Source organism: Lipomyces doorenjongii (assembly GCF_038497915.1).
Source record: "Lipomyces doorenjongii strain NRRL Y-27504 unplaced genomic scaffold V1508scaffold_46, whole genome shotgun sequence".
Classification (NCBI taxonomy): Eukaryota; Fungi; Ascomycota; class Lipomycetes; order Lipomycetales; family Lipomycetaceae; genus Lipomyces; species Lipomyces doorenjongii.
This window is the reverse complement of record NW_027118113.1, coordinates 99,084-121,042: the sequence shown is the minus strand read 5'-3', so window position 1 is coordinate 121,042 and position 21,959 is coordinate 99,084. Positions and strand designations below refer to the sequence as shown.

General features: G+C 46.7%; 9 protein-coding genes across 9 annotated transcripts; 6 read left to right on the top strand and 3 right to left on the bottom strand.

Annotated features, from left to right (window-relative positions):
* Positions 1-803: 803 nt before the first annotated feature.
* Positions 804-1,734, top strand: V1508DRAFT_421995 (uncharacterized protein). Its single transcript, XM_066940951.1, has 3 exons — positions 804-1,060; positions 1,174-1,293; positions 1,371-1,734. Exons 1-3 carry the CDS (start codon positions 818-820, stop codon positions 1,437-1,439), a joined length of 432 nt encoding a protein of 143 aa, XP_066794377.1. The 5' UTR covers positions 804-817; the 3' UTR covers positions 1,440-1,734.
* A 1,093-nt stretch (positions 1,735-2,827) lies between these two features.
* On the top strand, positions 2,828-5,846 carry V1508DRAFT_208748 (OPT oligopeptide transporter protein-domain-containing protein). The gene is made up of 2 exons (XM_066936233.1): positions 2,828-3,023; positions 3,114-5,846. Exon 2 carries the CDS (start codon positions 3,114-3,116, stop codon positions 5,715-5,717), a length of 2,604 nt encoding a protein of 867 aa, XP_066794376.1. The 5' UTR covers positions 2,828-3,023; the 3' UTR covers positions 5,718-5,846.
* A 1,237-nt stretch (positions 5,847-7,083) lies between these two features.
* Positions 7,084-8,584, top strand: V1508DRAFT_421986 (Alpha/Beta hydrolase protein). The gene has a single exon (XM_066940950.1). The coding sequence runs from the start codon at positions 7,358-7,360 to the stop codon at positions 8,297-8,299; it is 942 nt and encodes a 313-aa protein (XP_066794375.1). The 5' UTR covers positions 7,084-7,357; the 3' UTR covers positions 8,300-8,584.
* A 43-nt stretch (positions 8,585-8,627) lies between these two features.
* V1508DRAFT_421984 (uncharacterized protein) lies at positions 8,628-9,287 on the bottom strand. The gene has a single exon (XM_066940949.1). The coding sequence runs from the start codon at positions 9,271-9,273 to the stop codon at positions 9,106-9,108; it is 168 nt and encodes a 55-aa protein (XP_066794374.1). The 5' UTR covers positions 9,274-9,287; the 3' UTR covers positions 8,628-9,105.
* Positions 9,288-11,953: 2,666 nt separating this feature from the next.
* Positions 11,954-13,188, top strand: V1508DRAFT_449932 (uncharacterized protein; the record flags this gene model as incomplete). Its single annotated transcript, XM_066942479.1, has 2 exons — positions 11,954-12,207; positions 12,326-13,188. The coding sequence occupies 2 exons, from the start codon at positions 11,954-11,956 to the stop codon at positions 12,714-12,716; spliced, it is 645 nt and encodes a 214-aa protein (XP_066794373.1). The 3' UTR covers positions 12,717-13,188.
* A 348-nt stretch (positions 13,189-13,536) lies between these two features.
* On the bottom strand, positions 13,537-14,271 carry V1508DRAFT_421970 (uncharacterized protein). Its single transcript, XM_066940948.1, has one exon. The coding sequence runs from the start codon at positions 13,926-13,928 to the stop codon at positions 13,746-13,748; it is 183 nt and encodes a 60-aa protein (XP_066794372.1). The 5' UTR covers positions 13,929-14,271; the 3' UTR covers positions 13,537-13,745.
* Positions 14,272-14,525: 254 nt separating this feature from the next.
* V1508DRAFT_457028 (uncharacterized protein) lies at positions 14,526-16,556 on the top strand (the record flags this gene model as incomplete). Its single annotated transcript, XM_066942670.1, has 4 exons — positions 14,526-15,066; positions 15,119-15,369; positions 15,428-16,271; positions 16,299-16,556. The coding sequence occupies exons 1-4, from the start codon at positions 14,608-14,610 to the stop codon at positions 16,554-16,556; spliced, it is 1,812 nt and encodes a 603-aa protein (XP_066794371.1). The 5' UTR covers positions 14,526-14,607.
* Positions 16,557-17,210: 654 nt separating this feature from the next.
* Positions 17,211-19,072, bottom strand: V1508DRAFT_457027 (uncharacterized protein). Its single transcript, XM_066942669.1, has 2 exons — positions 18,754-19,072; positions 17,211-18,704 (listed from the first exon to the last, which is right to left on the bottom strand). The coding sequence occupies exons 1-2, from the start codon at positions 18,884-18,886 to the stop codon at positions 17,395-17,397; spliced, it is 1,443 nt and encodes a 480-aa protein (XP_066794370.1). The 5' UTR covers positions 18,887-19,072; the 3' UTR covers positions 17,211-17,394.
* A 528-nt stretch (positions 19,073-19,600) lies between these two features.
* Positions 19,601-21,715, top strand: V1508DRAFT_449916 (cytochrome P450; the record flags this gene model as incomplete). Its single annotated transcript, XM_066942478.1, has 6 exons — positions 19,601-19,736; positions 19,790-19,939; positions 19,995-20,467; positions 20,503-20,680; positions 20,739-21,216; positions 21,275-21,715. 6 exons carry the CDS (start codon positions 19,601-19,603, stop codon positions 21,483-21,485), a joined length of 1,626 nt encoding a protein of 541 aa, XP_066794369.1. The 3' UTR covers positions 21,486-21,715.
* Between the last annotated feature and the right edge of the window lie 244 nt (positions 21,716-21,959).

Genomic DNA, 21,959 nt, shown 5'->3' with positions numbered 1-21,959 from the left:
TGAACCTATTGGCTCAGTGAAGGGTTTACTCTGATCTGAATTACTCTACGGCATAGTTTTCGACAGTCCCATAGTTTGGCCCAAACTATGGGGATCAAGGTGTGTTCGTACTATACGTTACGCTAGCGGGATGGCTTGCAACAATATTTTAGAATATCAACTATGAGGACTCGGCGGGGGAGCGAATAGCCAATAAGATAAACATATTACAAAGAACCAACCCTGAGCCTCACTGAGAGGACATTTCAGTCACAGAAGGGTTAGCGACCCTATCACTAAATCGAGGTTCTAGACCCCTAGCAATAAGTAAGGGTGCTCAGGGCACCTGACGTCGATGTATGCGCTGTCGATGTATGCGCTGTCTGAGTTAGTCTAGTTATTGATTCCAGCAGTACAGCTATTTTATTAGGTAGTCTTCCTAGACCTCTCCCTACGAACAGTTTATAGTGTGCCGTCATGGACACTAAACCTAAATATGGAGTTTTTGGACTCCGCCTCAACGATCCTGTCGTCCACTCACGCGCTTACCAAACTACAGGTTATGAGCCCTGGTGCGCCGGACATAACATATCGTCTGAAAGGCTGCATGGTAAGCCCTCAGGTGCCACTACCATGGTGAAGTTTGACGGGAAGAATTATCGCAAATGGGCGATGTACATGGTGGCCCTGTCCGTGCAAAAGAATTTGTGGGACACAGTCAGTTTTACGACGTACCAATGTAGAAGATGCGTCCGTAGTTATCAATAAGAATAATTAAAAGTACCTAGATTCGTTCTCACACTAGGTGATTACGAACCAGGACTGTTAGAGACCAAAGATGTGCAACACATCTAGCAGTATGGAGGAGCGTTATAAAGAGAGCTCTCTCGCTCGTCAACTCGAATTGGTAAGTAAGTTATTTACTTGGAAATCCAAGAAATCAGAGAACCCTGACAAATGGCTTCAGGAATGGTGTGATGTTCTAAAAAGGTTCCTCAATATGCAAACCGATAAAGAATATTTCTGGAAGGTAGTCATGCTGAATAATTTCCCAGAGGAATATGGTGCAGCCATCAGTAGTCTAGGCTCAATCAGCGATACTCCAATTCGTATGATTGGCACAAAGCTAGGCGACCGTCTCTGGGGCCTAAAGGGACAGAACGTAGCAAAGGAAACAGTAAAGAGACAGCATACGGTGTCAATAACGACAAGAAAAAGGAAACAAGGACTTGCTATGCGTGTGGCAATTGCTGGTCACCTAGCGAAGGACTGCAGACGCAACAAGGAGGAATCGACGGGACAATAACCAAAATGCTAGTAATGCAACGGCTCAGAAGTCAGGAAACAAAAGACCATCAAGGACGACCAAAGGAAAGGAGTTTGGCGCTCACCGAGTGCATGGCATTCTATTGCAAGTACGGGTTCCGTCCACGTCCAACACCACGTCGACTACTCTGTAGTTGTGATCATCGTGCCATCGACCCTTTCGACTCTAATATTCCTTCTTGTTGTCGACTTTCAATTGTTCTTTTCCACGACAAAGTAATGAGACGCCCAGAGTCGATCTGTGCCGATACAGAATCGACTCGCCCCTGTGCTGCATGGATGGACTGTCGACACCAAACAAAGGCAGATTGACACATACGTAGCGTAAAATAAAATCACGGTGAGATAAGTGCATGCTATGATGGCAAGACCACCGAATTAAGCTGCTGGTTGATTAATGGCCTCGGTTACAGGACCTATTGACTTTTGCTATCGATAAGCAGTTAGCGTAGCCGAGGCACTAAGTATCATTGAAATGAATTTCAGCTTTGAAATATTATTAACACAGAGAAAATTCTTTTATGAGTACCCGGAATCCAACCACGTACAAAGTCAATCGATATCTAGTATACCTATCAGAAAATTCCCGCAGAAAGCAGTTGCCAGTTCTTAGAATTCAATCTATTGGCGGACAATCAAATTGGAACAATGAGTCCCGAGATCTCCACGATAGTGTATATAGATAAGCCATAAGCTGATAATGCGAAGTATCAGCGTCCGCGAAATGCCAAGACGCGGCCAAATTGGCGAGGCAGGCTGAGCGATTATTCACCGCAGATTTCGTTTGCATGGGGATCGCCGCTGAAGCTCCAACTTTATATTATGCACCCTTATCATGCCTACGATAAGAAAGGTTCGACTTGATATTGGATGTGCACAAGCCAACTAGTCAACGTCAACTTCCCAAATTAAGACAGTAAGTGTCCAGCGAGGACCAACTACGCAAGTCTATTCAGGCTGCGCGGGAGAAGCAGGGTTGTTTCTTGGTAGACCACAAGAGCTCTCACAAGCCGGTTGTCTACCCAGATGCCTAGGCATTCTTGGTACAGTCAAGCTCGTGTGCGTGCTGGCTGTTTCCGAGCTCTCGAGGTAACCTTAACTTGGCGTCCATCTTTTGTTGCAAGACCCATTTGTGATATGCATCTTGGCAGCTGGGCAAGGTGCATCCACATTCCAATCCGGTGTAACACCCACCATACCTCCATGAGTAGTCGCACCGTATTAAATTCGATCGCAACAGTTTTGAACGGTTGGTGCCGTGCGCTGCTCTCTTCTTGTAGATCTAAAGTGCGCTTCCGCTGCGATGGCCGGCATATCGGCTTTTGAGCTGGCACGGTCTGATTAGATTAAGGTAGGCAACTAAATACTTAGTTCTTAATAGACTAATCTGCAACTGCAGCGCGGGCCACTCTTTTACGCTCATCATCTGACCGCGTCCTTATCGCCTGCCTCCTGCTCTCCTTTGAACGCCACGGCATTCAGTATCTCTACTTTAATCAAATTCGAATGCAATGGCGCTCGACAGATGTTTTGGAAGTCATTCCGGCAACATTTGCTGGGTGGATATGTTGAACTGGAGCGATATATCTTCTTGGGTCATCCCCGCATTTCTTACTCTCCATTTACTTCGCTGGACATTTACTTCGCTGGACCCATTATAGTTTTGACTGGCTTTGCTACCCTAGTAGTTCTAAGCACTGTCTTCTGGTCGGCCGAAGGTACGTTTTCTAACATCCTGAGAATTTGCGTAGTACCTTAAGAGTGCTCGAATTCCTGCTTCTGCTGCTACAACGCCTAATGTTATCTAGATGTCTCATGAAAAGCAATCTACACTCATAGGAGCTACTGGCTTCTCCGCTAAAGAGAGCGACACTACAAGTGAAGGGAAGGAAGCGTATATCACGACTGAATTAGTTGTTGGAGATACAGATGAGTTCAAGTACACTGCTGAGGAAAAAGAAAAGATCTTCGCATTTATTGAGACTGTGAGCAACTTGCGTGACATTCTTGATGAGGACCCAGACTACATTCTGGACAACATGAAGTCGCTGACTCTGGAGGAGGCACTGGCATTACTGAAGGAAGCGGCGGAATACTACAAGGAGGACGTAAACTTTCCGGAAGATATGATGAAGCGCATCAAGATTCTTTTGCTCGGAGAGCAATTAAGTGGTATGGATCCATATTACTACCAGCTTGAAGCTCGACTACAAGCAGCCCTGATAAAATTTGACTCGCCGTATCCCGAAGTACGTGCCGTTATCAGGCCTACAGATGATCCCTCTATGCCTTGTGAGACTTTACGTGCTTATGTGGTTGGAATATTCTGGGTGTGCTGTGCGTCCTTCATCAATCAGATGTACCATGAACGTCAGCCTTCAATCACACTGAATGCAACCGTCCTTCAGGTTCTGATATACCCTTCGGGAAAATTCATTTCCAAATCGCTCCCTAATTGGAATGTCAATATTTTCGGATGGAAATTTCCTTTAAATCCAGGGCCATGGACGTTCAAAGAGCAAATGTTTGTGACAATCATGACAAACGTCGGAGGCGGCGCCACAAATTTCTTCCACTACGCTCTCACCATGCGATTGGGAATATTTTTTAATAGCGAATGGGTCCAATACGGTTTTCTATTCCTAATGGCATTTGTAACGCAGTTTTTTGGGTTCGGTCTTGCTGGAATAATGCGTCGCTTTGTGGTATATGAACCCAAGGCCGTTTGGCCTACAATTCTTCCAATTCTTCAGCTTAACCGAGCGCTACTACTCCCGGAGACTAAGCAGAATATCAATGGGTGGACAATTTCGAAATACAAGCTGTTCTGGATAACTTTCGTTGGTATGTTCGTGTACTTCTTTATTCCGGACTATCTCTTTACGGCACTTTCGACATTCAATTGGATGACGTGGATTGCACCTAAGAACAAGAACCTTGCCTTCATCACTGGTTCTAGAATGGGTCTTGGAATCAATCCCTGGACAACATTCGACTGGTCGGTTATCAACTACACAACACCGCTCGTCTTGCCATTCTTCGCTGCGCTCAATAAGTACATCGGTGTTTGGGTGGGAGCGCTTGTCATAATTGGTTTGTACTGGTCTAATTATAAGTACACCGCTTACTTTCCACCAAACAATAGTAATGTCTATGACCGAACTGGGATGAGATATAATGTCTCAAGGGTTTTGACGAACCACGCGTTTGATGAGGAAAAATATCGAGGATATTCTCCGGTTTATATCGGTGCTGGTAATATGACAATGCTCGGCGCCTATTATTGCATGTACACGTGTGCTTTCTGCTATATTATGTTAAATGAGTGGAAAACTATCCGAGACGCGTCCAAGGGCTTTTATCGCAGTCTCAGGGATCGTAAACTGTCCAACTACGAGACGTTTGACGACCCTTTTTCCCGAACAATGCGACGGTATAAAGAGGTACCTGACTGGTGGTTTATTGCGACTTTGATTATTGCGTTCTCTATTGGTGTTGGCGCTATTGTGGGTTATCCGACAAACACTCCAGTCTGGGCTGTTGTCGTTGTCATATTGGTTTGCATAGCACTCCTTATTCCCACCACAATTATTTTTTCGACTACTGGATATCTGATTCCGGGAGACACGCTCACTGTTATTATTGCTGGCTATATGGTGCATGGTAACCCAATTGCGTCGTTAATTTGCCGTGTATTTGGATTCAACACTGATGAACAGGCCGAAACATTCCTTGGAGATCAGAAAATGGCCCATTATGCGCGTTTGCCTCCTCGAGGTGTTTTTCGCGCCCAGATGATCGCGACTCTGTTGCAGTGCTTTGTCACAACCGGTGCACTTACCTGGCTTATCAGCCACACTCCTGATCTGTGTACGCTTACGCAGTCAGCCCGCTTGGTGTGCACTTTTCCAAACCAACTTTATTCCAACACACTCCTACTCGGAGTGATTGGTCCGCACAGAACATACGATGTTATCTATCCCGCTTTGAAATACGGCTTTCTTGTTGGCGTGCTCGTTGGCGTCGGTTTTTGGGCGTTGAGACGTCGTTACGTCAAATATCTCAAACATGTTCATCCAGTAGTTATTATCTCCGGTATTACACGATATGGTGCGACATACAACCTTTCCTATTTCACACCAGGCATTTACTTTTCGTTTATTTTCATGGTTTTAATCCGGCGTCGCTACCTCATGTGGTGGACCAAGTATAACTATATATTGTCGTCTGGTCTCACAGCCGGGATGGCATTCAGTGGTATCCTCATCTTCTTTTCGCTTCAATATACCGGGGTAAAATTACCCTGGTGGGGGACAACTGTCCAAAATGCAGGTGTCGACGGCGCTGGCGTTGCGACGTTGCGAACAGTCCCAGTTGGTGGATTTGGACCCCAAGTAGGTTCGTGGCAATAGTTGTATGGCGGTTTGTATCGATTCAGGCGATATTTGTGTAGTTTATGTGGTTTGCAACTTGTCCGAATAGTCACAATTACGATTTCATGAGCGTTGTGCAATAACGTATTAAGAAGAGTGCGAATGACCGTACGCTTGTTGCCAGCTGGAGTTTGAGCTACGTCTTATGTTTCGTGCTCAGCTCAAACTCCGTCTACCTCCGAATCATGCCACTCGAGAGCTAAAGAGCCTCATTCCAGTAGCCTGATGTCGATTAATGCAATTCGACTATGCCCGAGAGACAAAGTTCCTCTAAATCCACTCCACAGAAAAGTGGCAAATATGGCTATCAAATTTACAACACTACACCACTCATGAATACATTTAGGGTTAAATTCAACGTGGCTTATGAAATCGGCAAAACTATCTACACTTAAGCAAGAGTGATTGCTAGATGGTTTAAACAGGCCGTGTAGACAAGCTTTCACGCTTGTACCGTCACTAATATAACATTTCTCCCACCGATCGACCCCTGAGATAATAGCCCTTGTTGGCTACCAACGCGGAGCAGTATGAAGTTGCGTCTGGATGGGCCCTGCTGCGGCCCATCTCGTCAGCCAAACGGATTGACCCTGCCAAGGATGCTCTGGGCATCAGTTGAGACAATACAATTGAGCAAACCGCCGTTAACCTCTTTAATCTGAATTTATTTAAACTCGGTCCTAAAATGATTTCCCTTTCATATCTCGCTACTTACTAGGCCAATATGATGAACCCTGAGTCATTGAAATGCAGCTCAAGTTGTCCTCATAAATAGCCGTAGGTGATAGTTGTGGATAGCTAAGTTCCACTCACAAAGTTCGTAGATACATCGGAATCTTCAGTTGCGTCCTCATGTATTCAGCCTTAAACAGTAGATTTGGCAACCGTTGGTGGCTGAGTGGAGCGCCAGCTGACTGTCCGCGATGAGACCTTGAAAGGTACCCTGAACCCAAAACTTAGCAGCCGTGTATTCCGGCGTAAGAAGTTTAGCGGCTCAAGTGGCAAGGCTTCTCAGAATAACTGTCATGGCAGTCCGTCTTTCGAGCATGTTGGTCAATGCGCTTGATAGATACTGCTCTAAATGTCTTGTGCATTTGCATCCTCGTGCGTGAATTCCCTTGTGAGGTAAGCCTAAAGCGGTTTAGCGCGTTGTGGCGCACTTGTAGCGGCTAATGCAAACCCTCAGATGGAAATTCTGTTGATGTAGCTGTTGATGTAATAAATTTTGATATGGGAGTAGGTACTTCGGGACTAAACTGGATGCACGATACAAGTTCCTTAGTGCTATAAAAAGTTACTTCTATATGCCCACCCGGCCGAAATTGTTTGAACCTCTAACGTTCACCATCTCACGTTTGAGTGCAAATCCATTTTCCCGGCATCTAGCTCCTACTCTCTTTAAAGAAACCCTGAATTTTTATTTACCGCGGAAGGAACATATGCATAATGGCTCTCCTCGACAAGGACTACCTTCTCTCTCTCGGTCAGATTGACACTGAGTTTAAAACGGTTGATACACAAATAACTCCTCTTTCAAGCCTTGCTAGCAAATACTACCTACCTAGTTTCTGGACACTGCCAACCTCCCCTCACCCAACTTTGACAATCTCGACGACTTGATGGCCATGGCCGAAAAAGGCGACGCCGCTGCCATGGCAGCCCTGGGCCAACCTCCACTGGACGTCAAGCAGACCGAGCTGCAATATCCCGCGGAGGACGGCAGCAAAGTGCGAGCAAAGTTATTTCAGCCACTGAACCCACCCAAAGGGGGCAGCCCTTTGATCGTCATGTACCATGGCGGCGGCATTTGCCTAGGAAATCCTGAGGGCGAAGAGCTGACCTGCCAAAACTTTGTTCAGGCCTTCGGTGCCGTTTGTGTGTCTGTTACATATAGGCTGGCACCTAACTTTAGATTCCCCCATGCCCCGAAGGACGCTTGGGATGCTTTACAATGGGCAGCTGCTAACGCAAAGTTATGGGGAGCTGATCCCTCGGTCGGATTTGTGGTTGGCGGAACATCAGCTGGTGCTAATCTTACTTTTGTTCTCGTGCATTTGGCCCGGGACGAAAAATTGTCGCCCCCATTGACGGGTCAATATCTCGCGATTCCACTGCTTTTGCCCAACGGCAAAGTCCCCGAGAAATATAGTCCCTATGCAATCTCATACGAGCAGAATAAAAACTCACCTATACTTCCGGTTGCTGCAATCGACATGTTCATGTGCGGCTACCAGCCCGACATCGATGACGGTGTGTTGTATGCTACCTTTAACCATCCAAAGGGACATAAGGATCTCCCACCCACTTACTTCCAGATTGACGGAATGGATCCTCTAAGAGATGAAGGACTTATTTACGAGCGAGTACTAAACAGAGAGTTCAGGGTTAAGACCAAGTTGAATGTGTATCCTGGCTTGCCGCATGGTCACTGGGTGTTCTTCCCATTTCTGAAAAGCAGCGAGAAATTCCGAAAGGAACAGGTTGATGGGATGGGTTGGCTTCTCGGTAAAGAGCCTGATTTTACCAAAGTCATGCTCAAGGCGATTGCCGCTGTTGCTTAATTTAGAATCCTTATCGAGATGTCGGGTCATATGTTGCATATTGTGTGGTCGTGGATTAGGGTTACTGCGGTTGGCTAAATGCTGATTGACTAAATGCTTTGACACAATAGCGCAGATGCTGCTCGAATTTTCATTGTTTATGTGTTGTAACACTCATTTTCCGGCTGCCTGGTACCAAACAAATGTCTATATCTTGCATTGTAATGTATGTAATATACGCATTCCATTGGGCACGAAATAACGTGTTGTGGCGGGCGGCCGCGGATGTCTACACCTAACAGTTGTTCCCCTTATGGGGAGAGCATTGAAAAGCAATCAACCTTCCTTACTCAAGTCATTAATTACGCTCCCAAGAGCAGTGACCAGCCATTCTCAATTAGAGACCACCAATTTTATTGGTGATCAGGATTAAATTCCTAACCGGTCAACACCTAAAAAGACGTCTTAATTTGGAAGGTTTTGTACAGACAGTGTAGTACAATCTGTGTATTCTCGATTCAGTAACCGGGATAAAGAGATACGCGATTATTATAGAGCAGTCTCTAAATTTATTGTGGACAACTGATCCAAATAAATTCAGCGACCTGATATTTATTGAGCCACACTATCACAGGAGGGTTAGTGATACTCGCACTAAATCGAGGCTCTATAGACACCTAACAAGTTCATGAACTTTGAAAGGACAGTATGGACCTGGCGTAGTCAGTCCCATTCTGCTACGGAGAACCTAGGAAAACTAATGTAGCGGAGGAATTCATCAGCTTGTGCTTGTGCATCGAGAGCATCATGGGAATTCGATCTTGTGTCTACATCATGATAAATTTGGTGGAAAGATTATTAGGGTAATGAACCCGTTTGATGGAGCGACGACTTTCGCCCGAAGGCAGTATCGAATGAGCTTCTCTTAGATGGCGTACAATGTTCGTTGAAGAGGATTGCCTCTTGGAATCGGTCGTACTCCAATTACATTTCATACCACTACCGTCGTCAATAACTGCAAATTGGATGATCCTATCCACAATCCTCTTTTGGTGCCGTTGTCAAACCACTCGCTGCGTGTTTCCGTATAGGTGTGTAACGGCACTAGTCTGCGGACTGGACTGGGATAAACTGGACGAAGACTAGACTGGACTAAGACTTGAAGAAACAATCAAGGATCTATTCCAAGAATGCGAGAATACAAGACTGTGTACTTGATCTGGTCGGGAGGGACAAACTCCTCCTTATATACACGACGCGAACGGAGACCATACTTGAGAACCAACATCTAAAAATAAACAACTAAAATAAATCATTGAATATAACCGATGTCGAACCTAAATTATAGAATCCGAAAGTTAAAAGTGGCTCCGAATATACTGTTAGGCAGGATAATTGCACTGCCGAAGAAGCTGTGAATCTGGGCAATTGAAGTTGTGCAGCTTCACTCTCTCGATATATGTACCTGGTAAAAGCAACCTCTCAATAGGTCACAGAGCAAGAAATGTGCGTAGCTCGATATCAATTTACTCCTTAAACATCACATTGAGCTGGAAGGCTGTAAGAGGTCATCTTGGCTCTTGAAACTCGTGAATTAAATTTATTAGGGGCATACCCTGTGATTATATGCGAATATTCGGAATATGAACCCTGATCTACCTGAACGAGTGGAGTTGCAGCGTTGTTGCGAGATAGTGAGGAATGGGACGTCGCGTCGCGCGTGAGCACTTGCCCGATACGCGAATCGATCAGGACATACCCCTGCCTGTGCCTTAGACTTGGGCGAGCGTAGAAGAGCCATCACGCTTGGACGCGTCCGACACGCGCTTCGACGCGAACTCGCCACAACTCGATACACACTGTAACACAAACATGCTCGGACAGGTTTGCCAACTCTGCAAATACTCGTATTCGAAGCTGATCACGCCCTGCCAGCACTCGAGAATTGCAGATCGGGTTTCAGGTTGCTTTTTATGATACGATACGGGCAGCATGGGTGAGCCGACAATCTTAACTACCCATTGAAGCAAACCCAGGTCGTAAAATAGGATTGCTATGTAGGTACATATATACCTATATATTTAATTAGTATCCTGACCAACATATCATGGAGTTGGCTTGCGTTGAGTACTGTGTACAGGCATCCAGGGAAGAATCGCCAGCACCGCCAATGTAGTTCTGACAATTATAGTCTGAGTACACATTACATGATACTCCTAATGAACCGTCCACAGTGGAGGACATTTCCACTTGTACCCAATTGAAGGAAGAGAACTGAAAACAATTGCCACTGCAATCTGGGATGTAATCGCCTTTCCATCCGTTATCACATTGGCCATTGCCATAAGACACGCATGCATGATAATCGTCACAAGAGTAAGTCTCGCTGGCCGCTGTAGTGTTACGGCCATTGTCGGGAGCGCAGCTCCACTAACCACTGTGATTTTCTGTCAGCTGGACGGCGTCTCAGAATTGCTCTTACAAGAAATGCACACCTACCAGTACATAGAACCAGGCACAATGCAATGGATGGAACCAATAATTTCACGCGAACCATACTGAGAGTAGTGTAGCTGAGAATGACAAGATTGATAGGTTCTAGAGAGTTCGTGCTGTGAGATGTTCAATAACTATTCTCTTAAAGTCTTCGGTAGAAGTAAGCTGATTACAAGTTCAGGGTGTCAGAAGAGGATTTTATAGGTCACTATGCGGCCAATTATAGACCCAGGTGGCAATATGAAGAGGCTCAAACTAAGAGTCATTGCAAACATCCCTGATACACAGTTGGGTTGAGCGATTTCTTATTGTTGAGAAATCAGCCGTAGTTAGCCATTCATAGATCAACTTAGTGAGGAATGCCACTTCTCTCAGCTACACGTACATGATGTCATTCATGGATCGTTGTAGTGGCTGCATTTCACAGCTGCTACAGCCACCTCCTTACACGCCAGACAAACATCCCAAAACTTTCAGGAAGCCGCCAGTTGCATTGATTGATCGTCTATGAGCTAAGTAAGCAATTATCGTCTTGACTCTTATTAGCGCAAAATTTCCGGATCATCGCCGCAACCAGTTATGTATAGCAAAAAATTATGTACCCGAAGAACGCGGTAAGATCTCAGTGGCGTCAGGGTCTGCAATCGTAGAGTCTGCCGCGTCACGATGCGGCTGTTCAGCTTCCGCGGTCAGCCTCGCTTCAATACCGCCGCGCTGTATGGATGAGTAAGGCACTGTGATGGAAACTCCGACCTCTGGATGCGCTGGAATGATCGGATCCCGAACACCTCAGTCTCCGTCCGAAAGCTGTTTTGTGACCTGACTCAAGAGTAAGCTTGAACAACCCTGTCCGTATTGTCGTCGGACTTGTGGCCGATAGACTTTCGAATTGCAAATTTTAGCAGCCGGCGCAAGATTTCTTAGGATTTTCGGCGATTCTTTCGGTCCTTTATTTAAGTTTAAACAGGCAGCCTCAACACTGAGGACCTCGACAAAGGCGTACCGTCAAAGATGACAGCTTGCATGGTGTCTTTTCGGTGACTGTTCGTCTCAGCCATAGTATATATGATGTTATGAGAGTAATATATATGAGAAAAGATTCTGAGGGTGGTGTATGATGATGTACTGAGCGACTTGTTCCTACATTACCACTGCGGCTTGAGTTTAGCAAGCAGACATATGCGTAGTCCACATCACACGGCAGCCATCTGTGGTTCTGATTTACATAATTTCCATGGGGTCTTGGGCAGCGCGGATGTTAAGATTGTCTTGAACACAGGCGCTAATCAAGGCATTGGCTTCGAGATCACGAAGTCCCTGTCGTCCAAACCAGGGTACCATGTGCTCTTGGGCAGTCGTGATGACCACCGTGGAATCAAAGCAGCCAAAGACTTGAAAGACCAAGGCTTAGATGTCGAACCAATTTCTATCGAGTACGTTATATTTGTTTCCTTCCCCATCGTTTGTTGCTAGTGGCGCAAGGCTACGAGATACGCGGCATTATACTCACATTTCCTTCTAGTCTCACCTGCGATGACTCTCTTGCCTCAGTCGCACACTCTACGTCCTAATCAACCAACACCTTTGTCGCCGCGCTCACAACCGAAGCCTTTATTCCCCTCCTCAGCGCATCCCCAAGGCTCGAACCGTCTTCATGTCCTCGATCACAGGCTCGCTCACTCACCGACCGGTCGATTTACCAGTCTACCGAAGCAGCAACACAGCTCTGAACATGCTAATGCTTCATTACGCGTTCAAATTCAAGGACGCTGGGTGGAAGGTCAATGCAAGATGCCCAGGGTATTGTGCTACGAACTTGAATGATTTTGCGGGTATGGATACCCCGGAGAATGGGGCTTTGAATGCCGTCAGGTTGGCGACGCTGGGGGAGTATGGTGAGACGGGGACGTTTACGAGCAAGGAGGTGGTGATTGCTTGGTAGATACTGAGATATGACTGAGATATCAAAGGGGTTGTTCTAGAATAAAGTACTTCGTACATGCAATAGACTAGGGAGGAGTTTGAGAGACTGACAGTCAAGCAAACGAGTGACACGGCAATGCAAAGTAAGAGGAAAGGATATAATTTTCGCATATATACATGACTTGCGACAGTCTCAATTCTTGCTCACCGTGCTTCCATTCCGAGAAGCAAGGAGTTGACTTCAACGATATTTTAGTCTAGGCGAAAATCCTCGCCAATTCAGGTCGAGGATGTGCTGCGATGACTGACTCCTCGTTAGCTGTGAGTTTTTGACTATTGGGCGTGGAATCGCATCGTGAAGAGGCGCCGTCGCGTCGTCGTTAGAAACCCTAACCGTAAGCTCCGGATTAGTGGCAAACTTTGTGGGCACTTGGGCGAAAAACTCTATCAGCTTCGTACGATCTCCGTGGAAGAACTGAGGGTCAGCGGCTTTGGCCTTTCTCGCGAAGGAGTAAAACGAAGCTTCGGGCCTTAGTTCGAGAGATGAAGTGTGAGTGTATGAGGACGAGATTTAGCTTGGATTTCAAGTTACAAAGTCGCCTACACCATAGAATTCATTGTTCATGCCATCAGGCTTCCAACCAGGCTCTGGACCGCGCGGTCGTCCGCTGGAAGTCGTTCTGAAATCTGCAGCAGGATCGTCTTCGACAAGCCCCTCAAGAACCAGCAGCCGCATTTCTCGGCTCGCTTGACCAACGACGCCGCCCAATGGGCTAGCACCACGAGGGCAGCTGGGTTGTGGCGCGAAACCATGTCGTTAAAGTCATCCGGTACTTTGGTCAACCACGTCGTCACACTCCGCCACGCCGCTCCCACCTCATCGGACGCAAAGCTGGTGTCACAGCATTCAACCAAAGCGGCAATGGCCGACAGCGTGACCAAGACATCCCGGGCACTCTCCGGTTTCCCGGGGTTAGAAGGGAGCGCACGTAGGCGATTGAATAGCGCAGAGGGCGTGTTATCACAGCAGGAAAATGCGGTTCAGGGTTCAGGGTTCAGAGTGCGAGATGATGGGTAGAGCATCGATGGGTGGGGGAGCCGGGGTGGGCAGGGGTACAAGATGTGGCTCGAAAATATGGAGTCCGGCAATAGAGGACAGTAAGCGTTGCCTTTCATCGCGGTAGATCTTGTGTCGGAGCAGGTTAACCTTTGTTGGCCGTGGGTGAGGCATACAGGTTAAGGACAACTTCTGTAGTGCTGGCTCGCGCCGACTCTACTGTGTGGGAGTGCCGCAAAAATACACTGAAGCCCCTGCATATACACTAAACCGCGTGCATCTCTCGCCGCCAAGCCGCCAGTGCCACAACGGATTTAGGTAGGAACAGTATTGGTTCCAACCCTGAACGGCATATGAGGTGCTGGTTGCTTATACATTCGCTTCAGTACAGGGTTTCGGGTAGCTTCAAATGTTTGTATCATCTTGCGGGCATTCCGACTTCGAGCTTTCCTCGAGAAAACACTTTGATAAGGCTGGAAAGATTCTCAGCTGATTATGTCAACCCTGGAAGCCGATTTGCATGTGGGAGGCAGAATATGGCGACGCTGGCCTCCTCGTTTTATTTTACGCTCCCGAAAGGACGCTAGCCGGAGTTGCGAGAAGCGGGGCCAAGCTACTGCACATAGCGAGATCTCCGAGAACATCATGACGTAATGGCATATGACCGAAGCCAAAATGGGTATGCTGAGCGGCACCAATGTAGTCACTATGCGTAAATCGGAGTGGACCTTGCGGCGAGAAAGCGTCTTCTGCGTCATTGTATAAATAAATATCACATTCTCTTAAACGCCTGTATTTTCATATTTTCATACTTTTCTACATGGAAGCGTAGAGCTTGTGGTTCCGTGAAAGTATGCAGCAAACCACTTGGCAGCCTCCGGCTGGCTGGCAATCCCGACCCATCTGTGTGCTTGGAGGAGGTGTGTTAGGTCGCCGTATCGCCGCATGTTTTGTTGCTGCCGGTTACCAGGTCCGAATTCGAGATCCTTCAGCTAAGTCGCGCAACGACGCCGTTCAGTATATCAAAGACAACATTTCCGCGTTCACCACTTTAAGCGGAAGAGAACCTGGCTCCTACTATGCCCTCGACGACCTTCCTGAGGCTGTCAAGGACTGCTGGCTTGTGTTTGAAGTGGTGCCAGAAATTCTCAGAATAAAAGAAGACACCTTTTTTCAGCTTGAGAGTCACGCACCGAATGATTGCATATTTGCCAGCAACAGTAGTTCTTATAAAAGTGGCGATCTGCTGGGTAAGGTTCGAGACGAGACAAAGACGCGGGTCCTCAACACGCATTACATGATGCCACCAGAGGTTTGTGTCGTGATAGTCTTCTTCAATCAAACACTAATTTATCACGTGCTAGGCAATTATCGTTGAGCTGATGACAAGCGGACATACCGCACCTGATATTTTTCCGTTCCTCGTGGAGCGTCATAAGGAAGCAGGTTTGCACCCAGTTGTAGCTCTGCAAGAGTCAACAGGGTTTATATTTAACCGAATATGGGCTGCAATCAAACGAGAAGTCCTTTCCGTGCTTGCGGAAGGCGTTGCAACTCCAGAGACCATAGACTCGATATGGATAGAACAATACGTAGGTAGAAAGGTCGGCCCTTGGTCAGTTTTCCCTCTCTTCATTTCAGTTTCACCCCACGTACTAACAGAATGTGCCTAGCAAAATGATGGATTCTGTCGGTTTAGACACCGTCGAACACATTGAGGAACATTACATCAAAGAGCGCCAACTGCCCGACTATCATCTCAACTGGCTCAGGGACAACTATATTTCAATAGGAAAGGTGGGATTGAAAAGTGCTGACAAGGGGGGTCTGTATCCACCCCCTGCGCCAGGCACTCAAACTAAACTTTTACTGCTTAACATAGGTTTAGCGGAGCCGTTGGTGAACAGAAACATGGATCAGATCATGCATTCCGGTCAGGTGCTTGCCTATACAGTAGAGAACAAGGGTTCACGTCCTGTCGAGCTTGTTGGCAAACTACCTAACCCGGACGGTATTGATGTCGCAAAGTCCACCAAACGAATGTACTGGACGAACATGGGCAGCCCAAAATCGAATGATGGATCCTTACAATCCGCAAACCTTGACGGTACTGATGTACAGTATGTCCTTCAACCTGGAAGCGTACACACCCCCAAGCAAATGGTGATTGACCAAGACCATAACAAGATCTACCTGTGTGACAGAGAAGGCATGCGTGTGATGAGATGCAACCTGGATGGTAGTGACCACGAGACAATCTACCAGTCTGGAAATTGGGAAACCGAGCCGGAGAAGAAAGCAAATGGAATCTACTGGCCAGTGGGAATCACACTGTCGAAGCGTCTGAACAAATTCTTCTGGACACAGAAGGGACAGTCGAAGGCGAATGAAGGACGTATCTTCTCTGCTAGTCTTGAGATGCCACCCGGTGCTTCACCCGTCACCAGGCAAGACGTTCATATCGTCATTGACGGGCTACCTGAATGTATAGATCTTGAATTTGACGATGAAGAAGGCGTACTCTACTGGACGGATTGAGGCGAGATACCCTTTGGCAATACGCTCAACAAGAAGCACATCGTTGGTACTCCACCGTCGGAAGAGATGAAGCTCGGCCGACAAATTATTGCCCAGGGTCTTGGAGAGGGTATAGGTCTCCGCCTGGACAAGGCGAACAAGTGCCTCTACGTTGCCGACATGAGTGGTCATCTATGGAAGTGTAGTACGGACTATGGATTGAAAGAAAAACTTCTGGAAGGGACAACGCACGCTTACACCGGTGTTTGCTTTTATAAGGTCTGAATTTGCGAATCTTGGAATATTCGCGTAGTATCAACGAAGATAAATTTTGTAATGTATCCTCCTGCCATAAATTCCCTCTATCCGCGCCCGAATTACTTTGTTAGCGACAAGTGCACGGAAATATTGTAAATGTTTGGGGCTTGTTTTAGCACTTTTGGGCTACGGGTGCTGTATTACGGCAATCGGGAGCAAGAAGAGGACGATGATTCTCGCTCAACCCTAAACCCGTCACCATACTAAAACATAGGCAAATCTACCCTCGACACATACAAACTCAAGCTTTTTCGGCAGTGTATCTTGGGCCCAAAGATTGGACTCCGGGGTTAACCATGAATCCGATTTAAAACAGCAGCAAAAACTGAGATATTAGTACTCTGTTTCGGTCGAAATTGCTGCTGTGCAGCAACCGTCTTAATGATTTCATATTGAGCATTATCAGAAATGAGATAATTTGTCATAAACACCTCTCAAATCACCATGCTCACGTTGTAAATACAGCTTTATTTGAGCGTGGAAAGCTTCAATCTACTGTTACTCCAGAGTGCAATTAATCCAATAAGCAACTAGTGTTCTTTCTAGCGTAACCAAGGTGTTTTCACGACAGGCCATTGCTTTTGCAGGATATTTCACTTGCATTTCTTACAAAGAACGATTGTATGATTCTTCAGTAGTATATTCCAAGGGCATAAAAACTCCTGAAATCGAGGGTGTCGTTCACTATCAACTTTGATGGGAGCAAAGATCAATTGTTAGCCAAGACATTTATATTAAGTGGGAAACGGACTACTATCTATATATAGAATCAAAGATCCTGAGACTGCTGTGTTGGAGGGCAAGCCTAGAAACAGAAAATCTGGTCGCTCATCTTGCTGACACCACCTGGAGCTTCAAATCCAAGTTCAACGAGGTTGTCCTTCATAGCATAGACCATTCCAGGGGGTCCGCACAGTAGAATCTTCGCGTCGGGACTCACTTGCGGCATCTTTGCTTTTAGTAGGTCTTTAGTCACATGTCCTTTGCCACCGGTCCATTCTGGCCCAGGCTGGTCCAGAGTGTAGTAGATTTTGAATTTATGAGGCGTTACTCGCGCGTAATGATCGAGCTTGCCGCGAAGCATAATGTCAGACTCCGAACGATTGCCATATATCACGCTAATTTTCGTGTTGTCCTTAGGGTCTTCGCATATAGCTCGTATGAGTTGATACAGAGGAGTAATTCCAGTACCACCCCCAATCATGCCAATCTCTTTGCACATGCTTCGGCGATATTTCATTGCACCTTTAGGGCCCCTGATATCGGCAGTTTCGCCAATTTTAAGATTCTTGAGGTAGTTTCCCATTAAACCTTTGGGATAAACGCGAATGAGTAATTCTAGTCTGCCGAGGTCGCGGTTGTTGGAAACAGGGGTGTAACTTCTGACCACGGTGTGTTCATCTATCATGGCTCTCATGGCCACGTGCTGACCGATCGGTAGTCCAAGGACTGAGTATTTTGTCGGCAAGTCAAAGACAAAACGGTATATTCCATCTGAGAGCTCGTCCTTGCGTTGAAGCGTGAATTTCCGGTATACTGATGGATTAAGTACGCCGGCTGGCTTAAAGGTGGCACCAGCAGGACTTGCACTCTGCAAGTGGGGAGCATATGAGCTGAAAGATCTTGTCTCGCTTGCATTCGATAGGTATTGTAAGCCAGTTAGGCCAACAATGCCTAGCGCAGCGCTCGCGGTAAAGAAGCCTTGTGTAAATCCTGCGTGAGCTGCTTGCGACCCCGTTGCATGAAATCCAGAAACGGTCAGTGATGGCAATAGATGACATGAGTTGATGAAATATGTGAGCCCAGCAGTGCCGACCGCAAATGCAGCGAGCTCAGTCCGAAGATTGAGGAGACGCTTCGTTTGTGGAGCTGACTGCTCGAGTTCATGTCGGCGCACAATAACATGTGTGAGCTGTGCTGAGCTTGTTTCTCTCGCTCCTCCCCCTTCCGGGGTTGCGCCTCCCATGACTCCTACCAGGTAACTTTGCATTATTTCTGCAGCGTCTTCAGAGTGACCGACGTCCTCATATGCACTGGTGGCATCTGTACCAGCGACTTCAAGTAGAATATCGTGGCCTCCGGGGTGATCCTTCCCGTAGTCGGTGACATCGTACACTGTTCATATCAGTGGAAGCATTTACCAGGCGGACAGACTGTGACACACCTTTCCCGTGAATGATTATCCAGTTATCATCCTTCGTCTTGTGTTTCGCGATCTCTTGCATTGCAATTGTCTTGACTTCCACTTCGTTCTTCCACTTTGCTTTGAGCTCTTTTCGATCAGAAGACGTCATCATAGCAGCGCTTTAAAATCGTGATAATGCTTGCCAAATCACTGGACAGAAAGCAATCTCTTTGCTCAAGGTAGCAGAGGTGATCAAGAGATAGTTTGATAGTGTGTAGTTTGGATTGAGGCCTAGGAGTGGGAATTATGACTACAAATCTGTCACCAAGGGATAAGCCTTAGTCGGCTTGCGTTAACAACCATATTTGTTGGGTCATCTCGGAGGTGAAGCATATGCTTAACATATTGTTGGCCGATTGTGCGGCTCTCGGGTTTCTCGCCTCTTGCAGGAGCCGAGCCTCACACTAGTGGATTCTTTCTTGGCATGCAAGGCGCGAAGATGCCGACCTGCAGGATATAATGAAACCCTGGCGATCTTCATTCAATCGATGGATCACTGGAAGTAGCGGATAGTGCGGATATGAGTCCCAATTCCATCTTGGTGACACTATACCGAAGCACTGGACAGCTAGAGATCTGAACGCGTATGCCGATTGAGCCTTATGACTCTCACATCGTAACTGAGTAATCATTGCCTCGCTAGTGGCTATGAGTCTATACTTGCAGAATGATCGGATGTTTAGTTCCGAGTGCACCTGATGACGTCTTGCTTGAGCGACAGAAAAGATTTCTAATTCTGAGTGAGTAGAATTCCAAGACTTAAACACGCTGGTCATTTCCAACTCAACTCCGTAATTCCACTGATTGACCTGCCCGAGATTTCAAAATGAATACAACCACATTCGCCTTCGATGTGGCCGAGGGCAACGGCCCCAAATTCGACATTGATCTGTCGACCGTACACGACATCAGCATTCTGCAACGTGCCATTGGGCATAATTACGGAGTGGTTCGACCGGAAGGTGAGAATGCCTTATCGATTCTTAACAAGGCGACCGTCACTCATTCGAAGCAGGCCTGTCATTCCACTCTGGCAATACCCCTTTGTTGGCGTTGTCGGAGATTCAAGCTTCGGCAGGCCTCATTACCATTAAGGTAGATGGGCACGCTCTTCGTGATGTTCCTGGCCCGTCAGGACTACCACTTATGGGAAATTATTTGGAGGGTTAGCACAATCAATAGCAAAAAAATTTTCAGTGTACTTCAACTGACCAGTACAGTATTCCCTGATCATTTAGGGAACAACCAACGACTTTTCGATAGATTCGGCCCTCTATTCCAGACAAACAGCTTAGGGAAAATTGTTTGCCAGACGAACGATCCGGAACTGGCTCAAATTTGCTTCACCGAGTCACAGTTCTTTTCAAAAGAGATAGTGCCTGACCACCCTCTCTATCCTATAAAAAACCAGAAGGCCGGTGTTTTTCTTGGAGATACCTCGAATCCAGACTGGAAGGTAGTTCATAAATTTCTACCTCCAGCACTAGGGCCAAAGGCTGTACGTCACTACGCTTCACAAATGAACAGCTGCTGCGAAGAGGCCTTCCCTATTTTTGACGAGCTTGAGAAACAAAACAAAGCCTGGAATGCATATCAGTATATGTTGAAACTCAGCTCCGGGACTGTTGGCAAGATCATGCTTGGCAAAGACCTCCAACACTTCACAAGTGTAGATGCACCACTGAGCAGAATCGTTCTTGCCATCGCTGAGGTCCTGCCATAAATAAGAAAATTTCAAGCCGGGGAGAATGGTACTCACATCTACCGTTTGGCGACCCTAAACGCTTGAAGAACTTACAGCAATTCATGGCCGATCAAATTCAAGAAGCCATTAATGAAGCCAAGTCAAATGGAACGGAAGATCTTGAGTTACAGGATGCAGCTCTGAAAGCGGCGAATGTTGTTGGTACGCGGCTATTCGCCCTGAACCCGGCAGATCGAGGAACGGTTGCTGACTACTGCAGATTACCTAGTTCGAGCGGCAGACGGTAAAGGAGAACATCTACCCAAAGAACATCTTGTCTCTGCCACGATCGTTGCAACAGGCGCTGGGTTTACCACCACATCCTCCTTGCTCTCTTGGTGCCTCTATGGCTTGGTGACATATCCTGGAACTCAAGCACGTATCTTGCAAGAGCTCATTGACCACGACATCACCGATGAGACCAATATCACGGCTGAACAGATCGACGAACTTCCTGAGCTTGGTAAATTTATCAGGGAAATTCAGCGCCGACATAACCCGTCATATCAACCAGGTCGTACTGCGCAGCAAGACATGATCCTACCCGGCGGGTATTGTCTCACAAAAGGCACCGTTGTCATTCCTGCACTGCACCACATTCACAATAATCCGGCAATCTGGGAGAATCCCAGCAGATTCGACCCTGACAGGTGGGACACGGAGCAGGTAAAGCAAAGGCATAAAGCCTCCTATATCCCGTAAGCTACTGAAGAGCCCCTGACCAAAAGTTGCAGACTACTAACACACCCCTCTTAGCTTCGCAACGGGTCAGCGCATGTGTATTGGTTTTAACTTTGCACTTCTTGAGGTCAAGATCTTCATGTGCAAGCTCGTTTATCGCTATTACTGGGAGAAAGAGGGTGATTCGGAGACAGAATATGACCCGTACTTCCAGCTCATCCGACCTGTAAACTTGTATGTGAGGACACAGACTCGCGAACGATGGCCAAGCAAGAGCAATGAATAGTCGTTGTCAAGAAGTGGTTAGACTTGACGAGAAGGACGGCTTTTTAATAGCTTTGGATCACATTTAATTCAAATGGGGGAGCACAGGTGTAACACTGCGACGACAACTTCAATGAACTTAACTACATACTTATCTGAGCGCCATCAATACCGGCATCTCAACCACAGTTAGGTCCAACTTCATCATTCTTAGTATACACTCTACAGGATCAATTCCAATGTTTTAAAATTGTTCTTGAGACTCAATTGTTCAGTAACGTAATATACGTCATTAGAACTACATTTCAAATTCCCATCAATGATAGAAATAGTAATTGATCTTGAAATTTCGCTCTCGGAGAGGGTGGCTGTGCATATCTGCGGTTCGGGTCGTAGAAGGCGAGAATTGGAATTTCGTGCTCGATAGAGCAGCAGACATACGAGTAGGCACCACTCAAAAGTAGTATCTCGTCGTATCTCGGTCAGTATTGCCAAG